This window comes from Tyto alba, unplaced genomic scaffold (genome assembly GCF_018691265.1).
Source record: "Tyto alba isolate M040663 unplaced genomic scaffold, T.alba_DEE_v4.0 Super-Scaffold_200000178, whole genome shotgun sequence".
Taxonomy (NCBI): Eukaryota; Metazoa; Chordata; class Aves; order Strigiformes; family Tytonidae; genus Tyto; species Tyto alba.
The window spans coordinates 216,102-233,971 of NW_024881291.1; the positions used below are offsets into that span (position 1 = coordinate 216,102).

The following is a 17,870-nucleotide window of genomic DNA, read 5'->3' on the forward strand; positions in this document are numbered from 1 at the left end:
GCAGGGGACCCCACCGCGGGGAGGGGGGGGGGTGGGTGTGTGTCCCCAAAGCCCACAATACAAGGAAAACTATGGGGGGGACACAGACATACAGAGAAAGTGAATTTTATTTGGGGGGGGGGGGGACAACGGTGGCTTTTTAACGGTTGGACTTGGCCACACGTTCCAGCTCGTCCTTCTTCTTGATGGCGTAGGAGTTGGAAGAGCCCTGAGGGGGAAGAGGGGGGGTGAAATGGGTGTAAAAAAATCAGCGTTTCGGGGGGGTGGGGGGGGAAGGAGGTGACAGCCCTGTCCCTCTGTGTGCCCCCCCCCTCCCCGTCCTCACCTTGGCAGCGTTGATGAGTTCGTCGGCCAAACACTCGGCGATGGTTTTGATGTTGCGGAAAGCGGCTTCGCGAGCTCCGGTGCACAACAGCCAGATGGCCTGGGGGGGGGACACCACACACACACACAAAAAAAAGGGGCATCAGGGACATGGGGGGGGTGACAGCCCCCTCGGGGTTTAGGGGTGAAGGGGGGAGGTACCTGGTTGACGCGGCGCAGCGGGGACACGTCTACAGCCTGCCTACGGACGGTGCCGGCGCGGCCGATGCGGGTCGAGTCCTCGCGGGGTCCGGAGTTAATGATGGCGTTAACCAGGACTTGCAGGGGGTTCTGCCAGAGGGAGAAATCAGCCCCCCCGTGCCCAAAAAGCACCCTAAAAAAAACCCAACAAAACCACCTCTCCCCAAACCCAAACCCACCCCAACAGTAGCCAAAAAAAAAAACAAACCTCCCCAGCGCCCTAAAACAACCCGTAACATCCCCTCCGTGCCTCAAAACCTCCCCAGCGCCCAAATCCGCCTGCCTGGTGCCCAAAAAATGCCCCCCAGCACCCAGAAACACCTTCCTGGTGCCCCAAAATACTTCCCCAGCACCCAGAAATAGCCCCCCCCCCCCGACCCTGCGCCCAAAAGAATGTCCCCAGCAGCCACGAATACCCCCAGTGCCCAAAAAAACCCCCCCAGCACCTAAACCCACCCCCTTGGTGCCCCAAAAAACGCCCCCCAGCATCCAAAAACATCCAAACCCACCTTGTTGGTGCCCAAAACAACCTCCTCAGCAGCCAAAAATAACTCCCCAGCACCTAAACACACCCTTTGGTGCCCCAAAATCACCCAAACCCCATCGTCGTCCCAAAAAAACCTCCCCAGAATCCAAACCCACCCCATGGTGTCCCCAAAACACCCAAAACCACCCCTACAGGGCCCAAAAAACCCTCCCAAGAACCCAAAACCACCCAAACCCGCCCCCCCTCCACGCCCAAAAAAACCTTCCCAGCACCCAGAAACACGCAAACTCACCCCCCTCTGGGACCCCAAAAACACCAAAACCCACCCTGTTGGTGCCCAAAAAAACCTCCCCAGCACCCAAACCCAACCTCTGGTGCCCCAAAACCACCCCAACCCACCCCTTTGGTACCCAAAAAACCTCCCCAGCACCCAAAATCACCCTCTGGTGCCCCAAAACCACCCAAAGCCACCCCTCTGGTGCCCAAAACCCCTCCCCAGCACCCAAAAAGACCCCAACCCCACTCCCCCAGCCCCCTTCTCACCTCCCCGGTGAGCAGATGGATGATCTCGAAGGCGTGCTTAACGATGCGCACGGTCATTAATTTCTTGCCGTTGTTCCGGCCGTGCATCATCATGGAATTGGTGAGTCGCTCGACGATGGGGCACTGGGCTTTACGAAAACGCTTGGCCGCGTAACGCCCGGCGCTGTGGGGCAGGTACTTGGCATATTTTTCCTTCACAGCGATGTAATCCTGGCGGGGTACGACGTCAAGACTCCTCCCGGCGATGGGAGGGAGGCAGCAACCCCCTGGACACCCCACTTTTCCTCCCCTAACGCCCCCCCCCCCAATAATACCTGGAGGGAGATGTCGTTGATCTGCACGTCGTCAGTGCTCCATTTGCCGAAGAGTTTGATGTCCGGGGTCTCGGTGACGGCGGGGGCCGTCTCCCAGTCGGTCATGCTGCCGAAAGAGAGCAATAGGGGTCAGGAAAAATGCCTGTCCCACACTTTAATCCCCCCCCCCCCCCCATAATCAGGCAGGTTTAAATCAAAATGGTTTTAATTAAAAAGAAAAAAAAAACGAGCACCTGCAGATCCCAGTGAGGTTAAACGCCCTTCCCAGTGTAAACTGGGGGGACGGTGTGTGGCAAAGGGGTGTCCCCATCAATGAGGGGGGTGTGTCCCCCCCCTCCCCGAGGGTCTCGTGTTTGTGGGTGTTACGGGGCACGTGAGGAAAGGGCTCGGGGCTGGGACAGTCGCACAGTCCCAGCGTTACTGGTGAGCCAAGCCCGGCTGTGGGGAGGGGGGGGAAGAGGGAAAGCCCAACCACTTGGACACCCCCAATTCCTTCCACACACCCCCCAGCTACCCCAGGAATCCTCCACGCTCCTTCAAGACAGCCCCCCCCCCCCTCCCCCAGCTCACCCCTCCAGCAGAAGGGTCACCAAGGTCCCCCCCAAAGAGGCACAGCCATCTCCTCCCCCAACTCAAACCTCAGACACCCCCCCCCAGCTCTGAGCCCCCCAATTCCCACCTCATGCCCCCCCCCAAGCCCTGAGCCCCTAACTCCCACCTCAGGGCCGCCCCCCAGCTCTGAGCCCCTCAACTCCCACCTCAGGGTGCCCCCCCCAAACCCTGAGCCCCCCAACTCCCCTCAGGGCCCAGCCCCAAGCCCTAAGCCCCCCAACACCCATCTCAGGGCCGCCCCCCAGCTCTGAGCCCCCCAACTCCCACCTCAGGGTGCCCCCCCCAAACCCTGAGCCCCCCCAACTCCCCTCAGGGCCCAGCCCCAAACCCTGAGCCCCCCCAACCCCCACCTCGGAACCCCCCCCCAGCCCCCGCCCCACGGTCCCCACACCCCCCAGGCCCAGGCCCGGGGACCCCCGGTCCCGCCGCACTCACGTGGCGGCGGCGGCGGCTCCGCGGAAGAAAAAGGGCCCCGGCGGGGTCTCCCGGCCTCTTATCCAGGGGCAGCCGCGCACTTCCGCCCGCGCATGCGCAGACTCCCCGCGTGGCCCCGCGCTTCCGCCCGTTCCGCCCTCGCCGCGCCCGCTGGCCGGGGAGCTTTGCGCATGCGCCGTGAAGCTGCAGCGGCCATGTCTGTTGAGGGCGCCTGCCCAAACGCCGCCATGTGAAGGGGGCAGTTCTCTCTGGGGGGGGGAGACAGGAGACACGCGTGAGGGGGAGGAGACGGTGGGGTCAGGGAGCCCTAAGCGGGCGCGGAGGGGGCGGAAAAACGGGCTCTCGTGGGTGGGCTTGGAAGGGGAGGGGACCCCAGAGGCTGCAGCGGCGATTGGCGAGGCCACCTCCCATCCACCAATCACGACTCGCACTGCGCCTGACGTCACTGGGTGCCAGGCAGATCCCGGCCGCGCGGGAGGCGAGAAACGAAACCGAAAGGGCGGGGGAGGGGGGAGACACGACACACAGGGGACCCCCAGGGACCCCCCCCCAGGGACCCCGCCACCCTCCGGGACCCCCCGGGCCAGCGCAGCTCTCAGCACCCCCGGACCCCTCCTCAGGGCCCGAGACGCCCCCACGCGTGTGTGTGTGTCCCCACGGACCCCTCCCCAGCCCCAGACCCCCCCCCAGGGTCCCGCTCCTGTCCCCCTCCTCGGGGCCACCGGCGTCCTGTCCCCTCGCGGGGGGGGCGGCACGGGGGGGACGACCCAGGCGTCCGGTGCCCCACGGGCTCTCCCCACCACGGGGGGATTTGGGGTGAAAAAGCCAGGAAAGTGGCAAAATAACCCCCGCAAGTGCGGGCACCCCCGGGGCTCGTAGCAAGTGTCGTTAACCTCCAGTGTCCCCCATGGCCGGTGTCCCCTGTGCCCAATGTCCCTTGTGCCCGGTGTCCCTTGTGCTCGATGTCACTCGTGCCTGGTGTCCCTCATGCCCGGTGTCCCTTGTGCTCAATGTCCCCTGTGCCCGATGTCACTTGTGCCCAGTGCCCCTTGTGCTCAATGTCCCTCGTGCCCAGTGTCCCCTGTGCCCGGTGTCCCCTGTGCCCGGTGTCCCTTGTGCCCAATGTCCCCTGTGCCCGGTGTCCCCTGTGCCCGGTGTCCCCTGTGCCCGATGTCCCTTGTGCCCTGTGTCCCTTGTGCTCGATGTCACTCGTGCCCGGTGTCCCTCATGCCCGGTGTCCCTTGTGTTCAATGTCCCCTGTGCCCGATGTCACTTGTGCCCAGTGCCCCTTGTGCTCAATGTCCCTCGTGCCCGGTGTCCCCTGTGCCTGGTGTCCCCTGTGCCCATTGTCCCCCGTGCCCAGTGTCCCCCGTGCCCACCCCCCCGTGGTGTCACCCCCCACCCCGCAGCCCTTCCCCGCTCCCAAACCACCGCGGCACCGCGAGGCCACCCTGGAGCATCTTTATTATCGGCACCACGGCGTCACCACCCCCCAGGGGGGCAGCGGGGGGGGGCACACACACACGACACCATCGGGGCCGGGCAGTGACCATCCTGGGGGTCCTCAGGTGCTGCCTGGGGGGTGACATGGGAGTGGCAGAAGGGGTGACACCCCCCTTGGGGACAGGGGACGGGGACGGGCTGGGTGCGCCAGTACCTGCGGGGTAGTTGTCTCCGGGGAGGGGAGTGTAACCTGCAAGAGGGAGCAGAGGGGGTGAGGAGGGTTTGTGTCCCCCCAGGCCGCTGTCCCTGTCCCCCGTGTGTCCCCCCCCCCAGGTCACTGTCCCCATCCCTCACCCGGTGCCGGGGGCCTGGCCCGGTAATGGTAGACGCCGACGATGAAGAAACCGAGCCCCAACGCCATCACCACGGTGGCCGCGGCCACTTTCAGCGTCAACCCCGGTGACAAGCCGGGACCTGGTGGGGACACAGCGGGGGGGGGGGGAAGCAATGAGGTGTGCCGAGGACCCAGGCGGTTGGGTGGGGGTCGGGGGGGGTGTGTGTGTGGGGGGGGGGTGTCCCCCCAAAAGCGACTCACTCCACTCCTCCAGGAGCGGCTGGTCCAGGCTGGCGTGTAGCACCGAGCAGGTGAAGGTGTCGCCGGCCACCGGAGCCACCGCCAAGGTCACGCGCGTCTGGTAGGTCCAGTCGCCGTCGGGGACGGCGGAGATGGGGGGGTGCTCGCTGGGCCCCACGACGTCCCCGTTGCGCAGCCAGATGACCGTCACCTCGCGGGGGTAGAAGCCCCAAACGTGGCAGGTGAGGAGGACGGGCGCCCCGGCGTTGCCGATTTTGGAGGGGATGATGCGGGCTTGGGGCGGCGCTGGGATGAGGAGGGGGGGAGACTCACTGCTGGGGTGACACCCCCCCCCCCGCTCCCCCCATCTCCTCGTGCTCCCAACCCCGTGCTGTGCGTGATGCACAGGGTCACCGTGCAACGTGCAACGCAACGGCCCCATGCAGAGCGCCGTGCAATGCACAGTGCAACATCCCCACGTAATGTGCAACGCAGCAGCCCTGTGCAAAGCCCAGTGCAGTGCTCAGCGCAACATCCCTGTGCAACGTGCAACGCAACGGCCCTGTGCAAAGCCCCGTGCAATGCTCTGTGCAACATCCCTGTGCAACGTGCAGCGCAACGGCCCTGTGCAAAGTGCCGTGCAATGCTCTGTGCAACATCCCTGTGCAACGTGCAACGCAACGGCCCTGTGCAAAGTGCCGTGCAATGCACAGTGCAACATCCCCACGTAATGTGCAATGCAATGGCCCTGTGCAAAGCCCCGTGCAGTGCTCAGTGCAACATCCCTGTGCAACGTGCAACGCGACGGCCCTGTGCAAAGCCCAGTGCAATGCTCTGTGCAACATCCCTGTGCAACGTGCAACGCGACGGCCCTGTGCAAAGCCCTGTGCAATGCTCTGTGCAACATCCCTGTGCAACGTTCAACGCGACAGCCCTGTGCAAAGTGCCGTGCAATGCACAGTGCAACATCCCCATATAATGTGCAATGCAATGGCCCTGTGCAAAGCCCAATGCAGTGCTCAGCCCACCATCCCCACGCAACGTGCGCCGCAGCGGCCCCCGTGCAAAGCCCCGTGCACGCCCCCCCCCGCCCCACGCCAAGCCCCCGTGGGCCGCGTGGCTCACCCCGCCGCAGCGCCGCGGAGGCCCAAACGCGGGGGACCAGCTGGCTGCAGGCCCGGCGCCGGGCTTCGGCGCGCTGCACCCAGGCGGTGCCGTTGTTGAGGGCGGCGGCCACCAGCGCGGCGGCGCAGCGGAGCACCCCGAAATCGCAGGGGTCGAAGCGCCGGGCGTCGGGGTCGTAGCAGACCAGCGGGTTCTTGTTGAAGACGAGGGTGAAGGTGAAGGCCAGCACGGAGCCGTTGGCCGCCAGCGGGCAGGAGCTGGCCACGTGCACCACGAAGGCGCCTGCGAGGGGGGGTGGAGGGAAGCGGCATCTCCCGGGGTGTCTCCGTCCATCCCGGAGCCTCCACTCACGGCTGGCTCTCCCCAGCCCTCCACCCATCTCCCTCCCTCCCCGCCATCCTCATCTGGTCCCTACTAACCCCATCCCTCTGTCTGTCCTCATCCCTCCCTCCCCTCCCCACCCCTCCCCACCCTTCATTCCCCCTCCATCCCAGTCTCTCTTCCCCGTCTGGCCCCCTCCCTCCATCCAAGGAGCTCCCTCCATCTCCACGCTCCCATCCATTCCCCATCCCGCCTCCATCCACCTCCTCGTCCCTCCATCTCCACCCATCTCCATCTCCCCATCCATCTCCATCCCTCCCCACTCCTCCATCCATCTCCCATCCCTCCATCCCTCCCCCCATCTCCATCCATCTCCCCATCCCGCCTCCATCCAGCCCCATCCATCTCCCCATCCCTCCCTCCATCTCCCCATCCTTCCCACCATCTCCCCATCCTTCCCACCATCTCCCACTCCTCCATCCATCTCCACCCACCTCCATCTCCCCATCCCCCCGCCCAGCCTCACCCAGCCCCACCCATCTCCCTGCCCCCCACTGTCCCTCCCCCCCCCCCCCGTGTTCTCCTCCCACTTGACCCCAACTTGAGGCAAACCCCAACCCCTCTAAAGTGTCCCGGGGTCCCCATGGGGTCACCCCACAGTCACGGGGCTGAGCACCCCCAGACTGTCCCCATGGAGTCACCAGCAGAGATGAGGTGAAGCCCCCCCCCCCCCCAAACCAAATTGTCCCATGGAGCCAAGTCCCCCCCCAAAAACCATCCCTGGAGTCCCACAGGGCTGAGCCCCCCCAGAATAACCTCGGGGTCCCACAGGGCTGAGCCCCCCCAAACCACCCCTGGATCCCCACAGGGCTGAGCCCCCCCAAAACATCCTTGGGGTCCCACAGGGCTGAGCCCCCCCAAACCACCCCCAGATCCCTGCAGGGCTGAGCCCCCCCAAAACATCCTCGGGGTCCCACAGGGCTGAGCCCCCCCAAACCACCCCCAGATCCCTGCAGGGCTGAGCCCCCCCAAAACATCCTCGGGGTCCCACAGGGCTGAGCCCCCCCAAACCACCCCCAGATCCCTGCAGGGCTGAGCCCCCCCAAACCACCCCCAGATCCCCACAGGGCTGAGCCCCCCCCCCAACATCCTCGGGGTCCCACAGGGCTGAGCCCTCCCCCCCCCCCCCGAATGCCCCCAGGGTCCCACAGAGCAGAGCCCCCCACCCCCCAGCATCCCCCAGGGTGAACCCCCCCTCCCCTCCCCGCCCCAATCACCCCCAGGGACCCCAACATCCCCCCCCACCCCCCCCAAAATCCACAGCCCCCACCTGCCCCCTGGGCGCCCAGGGCCAGGCCCAGCAGCACCAGCATGGTGGGGGGTGTCCGGCCGCTGGTGGGTGTGTGTGTGTGTCCCCCAAACCCCCCGTCTTGCACCCCACAGCCCGGTCCCAGCACCCCACACCCCGCTCGGGGCGGGGAGGGGTGTGTCGGGGCGGGGGGGGGGGGGACACACCCAATACGGGCCAGCGCCGGGCGGGCGTCACCAGTTGCCGGAGCAGGATGCTCGGGTGGCTGCCACCGGCGGGACATAGCGTGTCACCCCCAGTTTGTCCCCACAACTGCCCCCCCCCCCCCCCCCCCGCGCCCCCCCCATGCTGGGAGACCCTGGTCTGACCCCCCCCCCCCCCCCTCCCCCGCCCCCCCCAAAACTCAGGCGACTCAGGCCCCCCCAGGGGCTGTGCGTGTTTGTGTGTGTGTGTCCCCCCCCCCAGTTTCCGTGTGTAGCGCTAACCCCTCCCCCCCCCAGGAACCCCACCCCCCCAGGAACCCCACCCCCCCAGTAACCCCACCCCCCGTAACCCCTCCCCCCCCGTAACCCCTCTCCCCCCCCCCCAGTAACCCCTGTGCCCCCAAACTGGGAGCACTGGGGGCGCTTCCCCCCATCCTCCGCGAGGGTCACCACGGGAAAGCTGCTCAGGGATGGGGGGTGCAAATGGGTTTATTTGGGGGGGGGGGGGGGGGAGGACGGACACGACCTCAGAGTTTGGTCACTGCGTGGTCACGCATGGCTGTGGGGGCACCAGGGCGGGGACCAGGACCGGGACTGGGACCGAGACCAGACCCAGATCCAGGACTGGGACCAGGACCAGACCCAGATCCAGGGCTGGGACCAGGACCGGGATTGAGACCGGATCCAGGACCAAGACCAGGACCAAGACCAGACCCAGAACGAGGACTGGGACTGGATCCAGATCCAGGACCAGGACCAGGACCAGGACCAGACCCAGGACCAGGACTGGGATTGAGACCGGATCCAGGACCAGGACCAGGACCAAAACTAAGACCAAGACCAGACCCAAGACCAGGACTGAAACCAGGACCAGAACCAGGACCAGGACCAAGACCAGACCCAGAACGAGGACTGGGACTGGATCCAGATCCAGGACCAGGACCAGGACCAGGACCAGGACCAGGACCAGATCCAGGACCAGATCCAGGACCAGGACCAGGACCAGGACCTATAAGAAGACAAACTCCGGTCGGTGCCGTGTCCCCCCCCCCGGTGTCCCCACGTGCCACACCCGTGTGTCCCCGTGCCTGCCCCTCACCCGGAGCCTGGCGGCAGTAGCTGAAGGTGCCAAAGGCGAAGACCACCAGCCCCAAGGTCATTATCGCCGCCGCCACCGCCACCTTCACCGTCAACCCCGGGGACAAACCGGGACCTGCGGGGGACAGAGCGGCCGCGCTGAGGCACCGAGCACCCAGAGCGGCCGGGCGCCGTGTCCCCGGCCCCCCCCGGCCCCCCCCCTCACCCCAGTCCTCCCGCAGGGGCCGGTCCAGGCTGGCGTGGTGCACCGAGCACGTGAAGGTGTCCCCAGGCTTGGAGGTGGTGACCGTCAGGGTCACCTGCGTCTGGTAGGTCCAGTCGCCGGCGGGCAGGAGCTTGGCGGTGGCCCCCGCGGCCACCGGGTCCCCGTTGCGCAGCCAGAGGACGGTCACCTCGCGGGGGTAGAAGCCCCAGACGTGGCAGGTGAGGCGGAGGGCGTCGGGGGTGGCGGGGAGGGGGACGGGGATGATGCGGATTTGGGGCGGCGCTGGGGCGGGGAGGGGACAGTCAGGTCCCTTCCTCACCCCGCCAGGGCCCTCTGCAACGGATCTGGGCGGTGGGCCACGCCGCGGCCCCGTGCGTGTCCTGCACGATGCCCCGTGCAACGTCCCCGTGGAACATCCCCGTAGAACAGCCCCGTGCAACATCCCCGTGCAACGTCCCCGTGGAATGTCCCCGTGCAACGTCCCCGTGGAACATCCCCGTGCAATATCCCCGTGGAACGTCCCCGTGGAACATCCCCGTAGAACATCCCCGTGCAACATCCCCGTGCAACGTCCCCATGGAACATCCCCATAGAACAGCCCCGTGCAACGTCCCCGTGCAACGTCCCCGTGGAACATCCCCGTAGAACAGCCCCGTGCAACGTCCCCATGCAACGTCCCCGTGGAATGTCCCCGCGCAACGTCCCCGTGGAACATCCCCATGCAATATCCCTGTGGAACATCCCCGTGGAACGTCCCCGTGGAACAGCCCCGTAGAACATCCCCGTGCAACGTCCCCGCGCAATGTCCCCGTGGAACATCCCCGTGCAATATCCCCGTGGAACGTCCCCGTGGAACGTCCCCGTGGAACATCCCCGTAGAACATCCCCGTGCAACGTCCCCGTGCAACGTCCCCGTGAAACATCCCCGTGCAATATCCCCGTGGAACGTCCCCGTGGAACGTCCCCGTGGAACATCCCCGTAGAACATCCCCGTGCAACGTCCCCGTGGAACGTCCCTGTGGAACATCCCCGTGCAATATCCCCGTGGAACATCTGCGTAGAACAGCCCCGTGCAACGTCCCCGTGCAACGTCCCTGTACAACATCCCCGTGCAATGTCCTCATGCAACATCCCCGTGCAACGTCCCTGTGCAACATCCCCACACAATGTCCCCGTGCAACATCCCCGTGCAATGTCCCTATGCAACATCCCCGTGCAACGTCCTCATGCAACATCCCCGTGCAACGTCCCCGTGCAACGTCCCCGTGCAACATCCCTGTGCAACGTCCCCACACAATGTCCCCGTGCAACATCCCCGTGCAATGTCCCTGTGCAATGTCCCTGTGCATGTCCCAGACGACGCCCCGTGCACCATCCCCGTGCACCATCCCCGTGCACCATCCCCGTGCAACGTCCCTGTGCATGTCCCAGACAACGCCCCACGCAACATCCCCATGCGTTCCCTGTGCAACTTCCCTGTACAAGTCCCCCTGCAACATCCGTGTGCAAAGTTCCCGTGCAATTCCTGTGCAACACCCCCACACATCACCCCATGCAGCATCCCCCAGGCAACATCCCATTCAACGCCCCGTGCGATGTCCCACACAACACCCTGTGCAACGACACCCTGTGCAACACTCTGTGCAACAACACCCCATGCAACACCCTGTGCGCCATCCCATGCAACACCCTCGCACAATCCCTCCCTGTGCAACACCTCGTGCAACGACACCCCATGCAACACCCCATGCGATGTCCCACTCAATATCCCATGCAGCAACCCCCCATGCAACCCCCCATGCAACACCCCCCCATGCAATGCCCCATTCAATGTCCCACACAACACCCTGTGCAACAACCCCCCATGCAACACCCCATGTGATGTCCCACGCAACACCCGGTGCAGCAACACCCTGTACAATGCCCAGTGCAGCAACACCCCACACAACACCCTGTGCAATGTCCTACACAACATCCCGTGCAACACCCCATGCAACACCCCGTGTGATGTCCCACACAACACCCGGTGCAACACCCCACGTGATGTCCCACGCAACACCCGGTGCAACGCCCCCCCATGCAATGCCCCGTGCAACGTCCCACGCAACACCCCGTGCAGCGACACCCCCCCCCAACGCCCGGCGCACCATCCCGTGCAACCACCCTCAGGCACACCCCCCCCCCCCCCCCGTGCACGCCCCCCCCCGCCCCACGCCAAGCCCCCGTGGGCCGCGTGGCTCACCCCGCCGCAGCGCCGCGGAGGCCCAAACGCGGGGGACCAGCTGGCTGCAGGCCCGGCGCCGGGCTTCGGCGCGCTGCACCCAGGCGGTGCCGTTGTTGAGGGCGGCGGCCACCAGCGCGGCGGCGCGGCGGAGCACCCCGAAATCGCAGGGGTCGAAGCGCCGGGCGTCGGGGTCGTAGCAGACCAGCGGGTTCTTGTTGAAGACGAGGGTGAAGGTGAAGGCCAGCACGGAGCCGTTGGCCGCCAGCGGGCAGGAGCTGGCCACGTGCACCACGAAGGCGCCTGCGAGGGGGGGAAGGGGGTGCAGGGGTGGGCAGGGTCCCCCCCACTGCCCCTGCCCCCCCCCCCAACCCCCCCCCCCCCCCGCCCCGGGCGGGTGTCCCCCAGCTTCTACCTGTCTCCCAGCAGCTCAGCACCAGCCCCAGCACCCCCAGCACCCACATGGGTGGCAGTGGGCGCCGGCGGATCCGGCGCGGCGGGTGAGCTCAGGGGTCTCGCCGCGGCACGCTGCCTTCATCCCCGGCACCCGCTGGCTCCTTCCTCCTCCTCCTCCTCCTCCTCCTCCCCCCCGGGGTTCAGCCCCGGCGCCGCGGGCGATGGGTGAAGCCAAGTGGACTGTGCCCCCAGGGTTGGGCTGGGTGCTGCAGGAACCCCGCGCGCCTTTTCCTGGTGGGGAAACTGAGGCACGCCGCTGTGTGTGTGTGTGTGTGTGTGTGTGGCTCCTTGCGGGGGTACGAGCCGGCTGAACCCCAATATCAGACAGCAGAGAAGCCACCATCCCGCTCAGGGAAATTGAGGCACACGTGGTGCCGCTGGTTCTGGAGTGGGGGGGGGGTGGTGTCACCCAGCTGAACCCCAAGAGGAGACAGTGGAGAAGTCACTGCTGCACCTCCCCCCCCCCCCGCCCGCCCTATCCCAGTGGGGAAACCGAGGCACACCTCTGGGAGGGGGGCGGGGTGTGATCTGGCTGAACCCCAAGAGCAGACAGCTGAGATGCCACCCCCCCGGCCCTCCCACCCTCGGGCAGTGGGGGAAACTGAGGCACGTCGCTGAGAAACAGTTTTATTTTGAAGGGGGGTGGGGGGGTGGGGGGGCGTTATACGGCACGGCTCAACCCTGATATTAGACAGCGGAGAAGCCACCACCGGGCCACCCCACCACCGTTCCCCAGCGCGGGGTGGGGGACACGGGGCACCGGGTTTTATTGCTGCAAAGTGGGGGGGGGGGGGTTGCCACACCCCCACCCCCTCCCTCCGGCCGCCATCTCCACTCCTGCACCGAGCTGCGCCGGCCTCTGCGCTGCCTCGTCCTTAACCTGAGTGGTTCGGGGGGGGGACACACACACAGAAAAATGTCGGTGACAGTCGCCTCCTCCCCACTCCCACTCCCACCCGGGGGACACGCCGGTGTCCGGGGTCGTACCGTGGGTGCTCCGCCGGGCCGTCAAGACCATGGCGATGCCGAGCAGCGCCAGGAGGATGCCCAACACCACGGCGGCGCCGCACAGCGCCGTCTCCAGCACCTCGGAGGGGACGGGGTTTTGGGGGACTACGAGGGGACACACACACACACACACACCCCCAAAAGTGTGTGTGTGGGGGTCACAACCAGCCCCGGTGTCCCGTCCCTGTCCCCGTCCCCGCGCTCACCCCAGTAGGCGATGACGGAGGAGTTGTCTCCTTCCCGGGTGATGACGCAAGTGTAGACGTCGCCGGCAGCGGGTGTCACCGGCAGGTAGGAGAAGCGGACGAAGGCCAGGTCGGCCGTGGGGGTGTAGTGGGTGTGGGTGACCCCTTGGGTGACGGGGACCCCGTCCAGCTGCCAACTGATCTCCACCGCCGGCGGGAAGATGTTTCCCACCATGCACACCAACGTGTTGGGCTCGCCCAAGGCCGGCGGTCGCACCGGGAAGACGTCGGCCACCGGGATGCCTGCGGCGGTTGAGAAGGGATGAGGTGGGGCGGGATCAGTCAAAGGGTCAGGCGGGTTGGAAGATCATCTCCCCCATGAGAGGAGGGTCATCCCCCACCAGATCTGGTTGGTCAGGGCCCCCGTCCGACCTACGGGATCAACCGGATCACTGAATCATGGAAGGGACCTTGGGAGATCACCTCCTGCGTCAAGAGGGACATCTCCAACCACATCTGGCTGCTCAAAGCCCCGTCCAGGACATCACAGGAGGGTTTGGGGTTGGAGGAGACCTTGGAAGGTCACCAACTCCATGAGGAGGGCCATCTCTGACCACATCTGGTTGCTCAAAGCCCCGTCCAGGACATCACAGAAGAACTGTGGTTGGAAGGGACCTCGGAAGGTCATCTCCATGAGCAGGGACATCTCCAACCTCATCTGGTTGCTCAAAGCCCCGTCCATGACATCACACAAGGTTTGGGGTTGGAGGAGACCTTGGAAGGTCACCTACTGTGCGGGGAGGGCCATCTCCGACCACATCGGGATCTTCAGAGCCCCGTCCAGGACATCCCAGAAGAACTGTGGTTGGAAGGGACCTCGGAAGGTCCCCTCCATGAGCAGGGACATCTCCAACCTCATCTGGTTGCTCAGAGCCCCGTCCATGACATCACACAAGGTTTGGGGTTGGAAGGGACCTCGGAAGGTCACCTGCTCCATGGCCAAGGCCACCCCCAACCAGACCAGGTTGCTCAAAGCCCCGTCCAACGCGACCTTGCGTGTCTCCAGGGACGGGGCATCTCCAACCTCTTCCAGTGTCTCACCACCCTCAGCGTAAAAAACATCGGCCTTCGACCACAATCTCCCCGGTTTTAGCTCAAAACTGTCCCCCCCCAGGGCTGGGCGGCCACCACGAGGTCGCCCCGCGCCTCCTCTTCTCCAGCCTGACCCGGAGCAGAGGTGTCCCACCCCCCGGATCATCTCCGGGGCCTCCTCCGGACCCGCCCCAAGAGCTCCGTGTCCTCCCTGTCCTGAGGGCCCCCGGCTGCAGCGCTCCGGGGGGGGCTCGCCAGAGCAGAGGGGGGCCCCCACCTCCCTCGGCCTGGTGGCCACGCTCCTGCTGCCGCAGCCCCGCAGGCGGGTGGCTCCCGGGGCTGGGAGCGCGGGTTGGCCCCTGGCGGCCACTGCTCCAGCCCCCGAGGCCTTCTCCCCTCTCCAGCCCCTCGCCCCCAGCCCGTGCCCGTGGCGGGGGCTGCCGTGACCGTGCCCGTGCCCGTGCCCGTGCCCGCGCGCTCGGCCTGGCTGAACCCCCTGAGGGCCACCTGGGCCCACCTCTCCAGCTTCTCCAGGTCCCTCGGGGGTATCAGCCGCCCCGCGCAGCTTGGGGTCGCCCCCAGGCTCGCGGGTGCCCTTGATCCCAGCGCCTCCGGGGCTGCCGCCGTTCTGGAGCAGCACCGGTCCCCGTGCGGGCCCTCGAGGGCCACCGCTCGTCGCCGGTTTCCACGTAGACGTGGAGCCGGTGACCGCGGGCGGCTCTTTGGATGCCGCCACCCGCCCGGGTCCTGACCCACCAACTCCCCCCGACCCGGCGAGGTGGACGCTGTGGAGCACCACGGCAAAGAGGTGACCGTGGCACATGGCCCCCGCGAGGGTCTGGGCGAACACTGGTCCCGGTACAGACGTTTGAGGGCCACCACCCATCACTGGTCTCCATCCAGACGTTGAGCTGTTGGCTACAACGCTTTGGATGCCGCCACCCGCCCGGGTCCTGACCCACCAACTCCCCCCGACCGAGTGAGGAGGACGCTGTGGAGCACCACGGCAAAAGGACAGTGGTGGCACACGGCCCCCGCGAGGGTCTGGAACAGCACCGGTGCCGTTAAGGACCTCTGAGGGCCACCACCTGTCACTGGTCTCCATCTGGACATGGAACCGTTATCCACGACTCTTTGGCCGCCGCCACCCGCCCAGCTCCCCACCCACCGTCTCCACCCCACCAGGCGAGGGGGCCGCCGTGGAGCCACCACGCTGGCGGCCCCCGCCAGACGGGCCCGATCCCCGCCACGTCCCCTCACCCTTGGCCTCCGGCGTGATGTCGGTGACGGCCTCGGTGAGGGTGCGGCGCAGGCTCTGGCAGAACGTGGCGTCCCGGAGGAGCTGGGGGGGGGTCTCCAAAGCGGGGGGCCAGGGGGGGAAGTCGGGCAGGCGGGGGGTCCAGCGGGAGCGCGGGAAGTCGAACCAGAAGAGTTGGTCGGCGTCGAAGGTGAAGGTGGAGCCCAGGGAGGGCCGGGCCGGCTGGCAGAAGAGCACCTCGGCCAGGGTGTGCGCCGGCGGCTCTGCCGGAGAGGGGGGGTGAGGGGGGGTGAGGGGGGGCACGGGGGGGGCGAGGGGGGACACGGGGGGGGGATTAGGGGGGGTTGGGGGGGGAAATAGTGGGGAAATAGAGGGGGAAGGGGTGGGGTAAAGGCAAGGGCGGATTTGGGGGGGGACGTGGGGGGCAAGGGGGGGTAAAGGGGGTGAGGGGGGGAAATAAGGGAGGGAAGGGGTGGGGAAAAGTAAGGGGGGACTACGGGGGGGGATGTGGGGGGGCAAAGGGGGGGAATGGGGGGGAAGGGGTGGGGAAAAGCAAGGGGGGGGGACTATGGGAGGGGGATGTGGGGGTGGGGAGGGAAGGGGGGGATTGGGGGGTGAGGGTGGTGGGTATGGGGGGGAATGGGGGGGAAGTGGGGGGATTGGGGGGAAGGGGGAATATGGGGGTGCATGGGGAGGTGGGGGGGCACAGGGGGGGTGAGTGGGGGGATTGGGGAAAAATTGGGGGCAAGGGGGGGCTACAGGGGGGTCATGGGGGGCACAAGGGGGTCATTGGGGGCGTAAGGGAGGGGGCGTGGGGGGGAATTGGGGGATAAGGGGGGGCGTGGGGGGAATTGGGGGATAAGGGGGGGCACTGGGGGGGAAGGGTCGGGGGGCAAGGGGGGAGTTCGGGGGGGGGTGGGGAATGAGTCGGGGGGCGGGGGGTCGAAGGCTGCGTGGGCACACGCTCTGTGCACCCACTCACCTGGCCAGAACACACGTGCTCGCCGGTGTGCAACCTCCCCCCCCACCCCACGCGCAACCCCTTGCACCCGTGCACCCCCACCCTGCTCACTCGTGCACACCCTTTCGCCCCTCCCACTTGCGTGTCACGCCCCCCCCCCCCCCCACCCGCGACGTCCCCCACGCCGTGACCTCCTACCGTCCGTGACAGCGCCGGCCAGGGCCACCCACAGCACCCCAAACAGCAGCACCCCACTCCCACCCGCAGCACCCATCCCTCCGGCACCCAGTGGGTGCTACCGGGTGCCGGCACCGCGGCGGGACCGCGGAGCCAATGGCGGGGCCGCGCCGCCCCCCCGTCACGCGTTGCTGGGCAGAAGGTCCCCGCGCGGCGCCCGGGTGCTGTGACAGAGTGGACCCAGGCGTCTCGGGTGGGGGGTAGGGTGCTCCCACAGCCCACTCTCCCCCCACGCCACAAGGATGAGGGTGTCCGTCCCCACCCCCCCCACACTCCTCCTCCCCACTCCCCGCGTGGCGGTGGCGATCGGTGCAATTAATAACCGGCCGCGGATTAATGAGGGGACCCCCCCCCCAACCCCCCCCACGGGCTGTGTGTGCGTGTGCCCCCCCACGCGGGGTGTTGTTGCTGCTGCTGCTGCTGCAAGGGGTTATGGGGGGGGACAAGCGGCGGTGGGGACGTGGCGGCGGCGGCGCGCGCGGCGCGACGCCCCGCCGCGCGCGCTGCACCCACGCAGGGAACTGCACCCACTTGCGCCCACGCAGGCACTGCACCCGCTGCAGCACCCAGCACCACCCCCCTACACCCCTCCCAACGGCGCGGCAGGCCGCGCACCCCACCCCCGCGTGCCCCACCGCCCACTTGCAGCCCCGTAATCCCCTGCACAGGACGTCGCACCCCCCCCCCCCCCGAGTCCCGGGTGGGTTGCACGCCATCCCCCCCCCCCCCCCCCCCCACCTCGGGTGCATCCGCACCCCGGGAGCGCGCGCTGCACCCACCGCACCCTCTTAGGTGCGTGCACACACCCCCACCCGCCCCCGGATGGGTGCAAGGAGCTGCTGCAATCCCTACCCACGCCGTGCGTGACCCCCCTCCCGCCCACCCCCCGCCTCTCGCCATCCCTGACACCCCCACGGCTGCAAGCGGCGCACCCCCCCGCAACGCCGCGGACCCCCGCGGGTGCACCCTTGCAATGCGCCCTTCCCCCCACCCCCGAACTCCCCCTTGGGCGCACCCACTGCACTGTCATGGACCCCCGTGGGTGCACCCCCCGGAACGCACCCACTGCAGCAGGCCCGCAGCGCGCATGCGCACCACCCTGCTTTCCGCGCCACCCCCCCCACCCCCCCCCCCCGGGGCCGGCACTAGGACCCCGCGGAGCCGCTCCGGGCCCCACCGGGCGGGGAAGGGGGGCTTGAATGGGGCCGTGGGAGCCGCG

The 17,870-nt window shown here is 67.4% G+C and overlaps 4 protein-coding genes across 6 annotated transcripts; all 4 read right to left on the reverse strand.

Moving 5' to 3' along the window:
- Nucleotides 1-89: 89 nt before the first annotated feature.
- RPS5 (ribosomal protein S5) lies at nucleotides 90-3,084 on the reverse strand. Of its 2 annotated transcripts, none has more exons than XM_042794068.1 (6): nucleotides 2,956-3,084; nucleotides 1,909-2,014; nucleotides 1,595-1,804; nucleotides 526-654; nucleotides 326-424; nucleotides 90-208 (listed from the first exon to the last, which is right to left on the reverse strand). In XM_042794068.1, exons 2-6 carry the CDS (start codon nucleotides 2,011-2,013, stop codon nucleotides 140-142), a joined length of 612 nt encoding a protein of 203 aa, XP_042650002.1. In that variant the 5' UTR covers nucleotide 2,014; nucleotides 2,956-3,084; the 3' UTR covers nucleotides 90-139. The 2 variants fall into 2 exon arrangements, with proteins under 2 accessions (XP_042650002.1, XP_042650001.1); XM_042794067.1 differs by lacking the exon at nucleotides 2,956-3,084 and adding an exon at nucleotides 2,142-2,377.
- A 1,316-nt stretch (nucleotides 3,085-4,400) lies between these two features.
- LOC116963012 (HLA class II histocompatibility antigen, DM beta chain) lies at nucleotides 4,401-8,025 on the reverse strand. Its single transcript, XM_042794059.1, has 6 exons — nucleotides 7,749-8,025; nucleotides 6,098-6,379; nucleotides 4,994-5,278; nucleotides 4,753-4,872; nucleotides 4,613-4,648; nucleotides 4,401-4,530 (listed from the first exon to the last, which is right to left on the reverse strand). The coding sequence occupies exons 1-6, from the start codon at nucleotides 8,008-8,010 to the stop codon at nucleotides 4,520-4,522; spliced, it is 996 nt and encodes a 331-aa protein (XP_042649993.1). The 5' UTR covers nucleotides 8,011-8,025; the 3' UTR covers nucleotides 4,401-4,519.
- Nucleotides 8,026-8,386: 361 nt separating this feature from the next.
- LOC116965763 (HLA class II histocompatibility antigen, DM beta chain-like) lies at nucleotides 8,387-12,434 on the reverse strand. 2 transcript variants are annotated; one of them, XM_042794057.1, is made up of 5 exons: nucleotides 11,870-12,434; nucleotides 11,476-11,757; nucleotides 9,234-9,515; nucleotides 9,030-9,143; nucleotides 8,387-8,939 (listed from the first exon to the last, which is right to left on the reverse strand). In XM_042794057.1, exons 1-5 carry the CDS (start codon nucleotides 11,916-11,918, stop codon nucleotides 8,458-8,460), a joined length of 1,209 nt encoding a protein of 402 aa, XP_042649991.1. In that variant the 5' UTR covers nucleotides 11,919-12,434; the 3' UTR covers nucleotides 8,387-8,457. The 2 variants fall into 2 exon arrangements, with proteins under 2 accessions (XP_042649991.1, XP_042649990.1); XM_042794056.1 differs by having other exon boundaries at nucleotides 8,387-9,143.
- An 87-nt stretch (nucleotides 12,435-12,521) lies between these two features.
- LOC116965766 (class II histocompatibility antigen, M alpha chain) lies at nucleotides 12,522-16,724 on the reverse strand. Its single transcript, XM_042794066.1, has 5 exons — nucleotides 16,613-16,724; nucleotides 15,456-15,716; nucleotides 13,125-13,406; nucleotides 12,898-13,023; nucleotides 12,522-12,790 (listed from the first exon to the last, which is right to left on the reverse strand). Exons 1-5 carry the CDS (start codon nucleotides 16,686-16,688, stop codon nucleotides 12,786-12,788), a joined length of 750 nt encoding a protein of 249 aa, XP_042650000.1. The 5' UTR covers nucleotides 16,689-16,724; the 3' UTR covers nucleotides 12,522-12,785.
- Nucleotides 16,725-17,870: the final 1,146 nt, after the last annotated feature.

Excerpts from the sequence above, each read along its gene's own strand:
- RPS5 (XM_042794067.1), bottom strand. The coding sequence starts at position 2,218 with ATGGGGACACCCCTTTGCCACACACCGTCCCCCCAGTTTACACTGGGA. Across the intron at positions 1,805-1,908 it reads TCAACGACATCTCCCTCCAG|GATTACATCGCTGTGAAGGA; the intron begins GTATTATTGGGG and ends GTACCCCGCCAG. Across the intron at positions 655-1,594 it reads TCCATCTGCTCACCGGGGAG|AACCCCCTGCAAGTCCTGGT; the intron begins GTGAGAAGGGGG and ends TCCCTCTGGCAG.
- LOC116963012 (XM_042794059.1), bottom strand. The coding sequence starts at position 8,010 with ATGTCCCGCCGGTGGCAGCCACCCGAGCATCCTGCTCCGGCAACTGGT. Across the intron at positions 5,279-6,097 it reads CTCCGCGGCGCTGCGGCGGG|CGCCGCCCCAAGCCCGCATC; the intron begins GTGAGCCACGCG and ends TCCTCATCCCAG. Across the intron at positions 4,873-4,993 it reads GCCGCTCCTGGAGGAGTGGA|GTCCCGGCTTGTCACCGGGG; the intron begins GTGAGTCGCTTT and ends TGTCCCCACCAG.
- LOC116965763 (XM_042794056.1), bottom strand. The coding sequence starts at position 11,918 with ATGTGGGTGCTGGGGGTGCTGGGGCTGGTGCTGAGCTGCTGGGAGACA. Across the intron at positions 11,758-11,869 it reads GCTGAGCTGCTGGGAGACAG|GCGCCTTCGTGGTGCACGTG; the intron begins GTAGAAGCTGGG and ends CCCCCCTCGCAG. Across the intron at positions 9,516-11,475 it reads CTCCGCGGCGCTGCGGCGGG|CGCCGCCCCAAATCCGCATC; the intron begins GTGAGCCACGCG and ends TCCCCGCCCCAG.
- LOC116965766 (XM_042794066.1), bottom strand. The coding sequence starts at position 16,688 with ATGGGTGCTGCGGGTGGGAGTGGGGTGCTGCTGTTTGGGGTGCTGTGG. Across the intron at positions 15,717-16,612 it reads GGCCGGCGCTGTCACGGACG|AGCCGCCGGCGCACACCCTG; the intron begins GTAGGAGGTCAC and ends CCTCTCCGGCAG. Across the intron at positions 13,024-13,124 it reads CTCCGTCATCGCCTACTGGG|TCCCCCAAAACCCCGTCCCC; the intron begins GTGAGCGCGGGG and ends GTCCCCTCGTAG.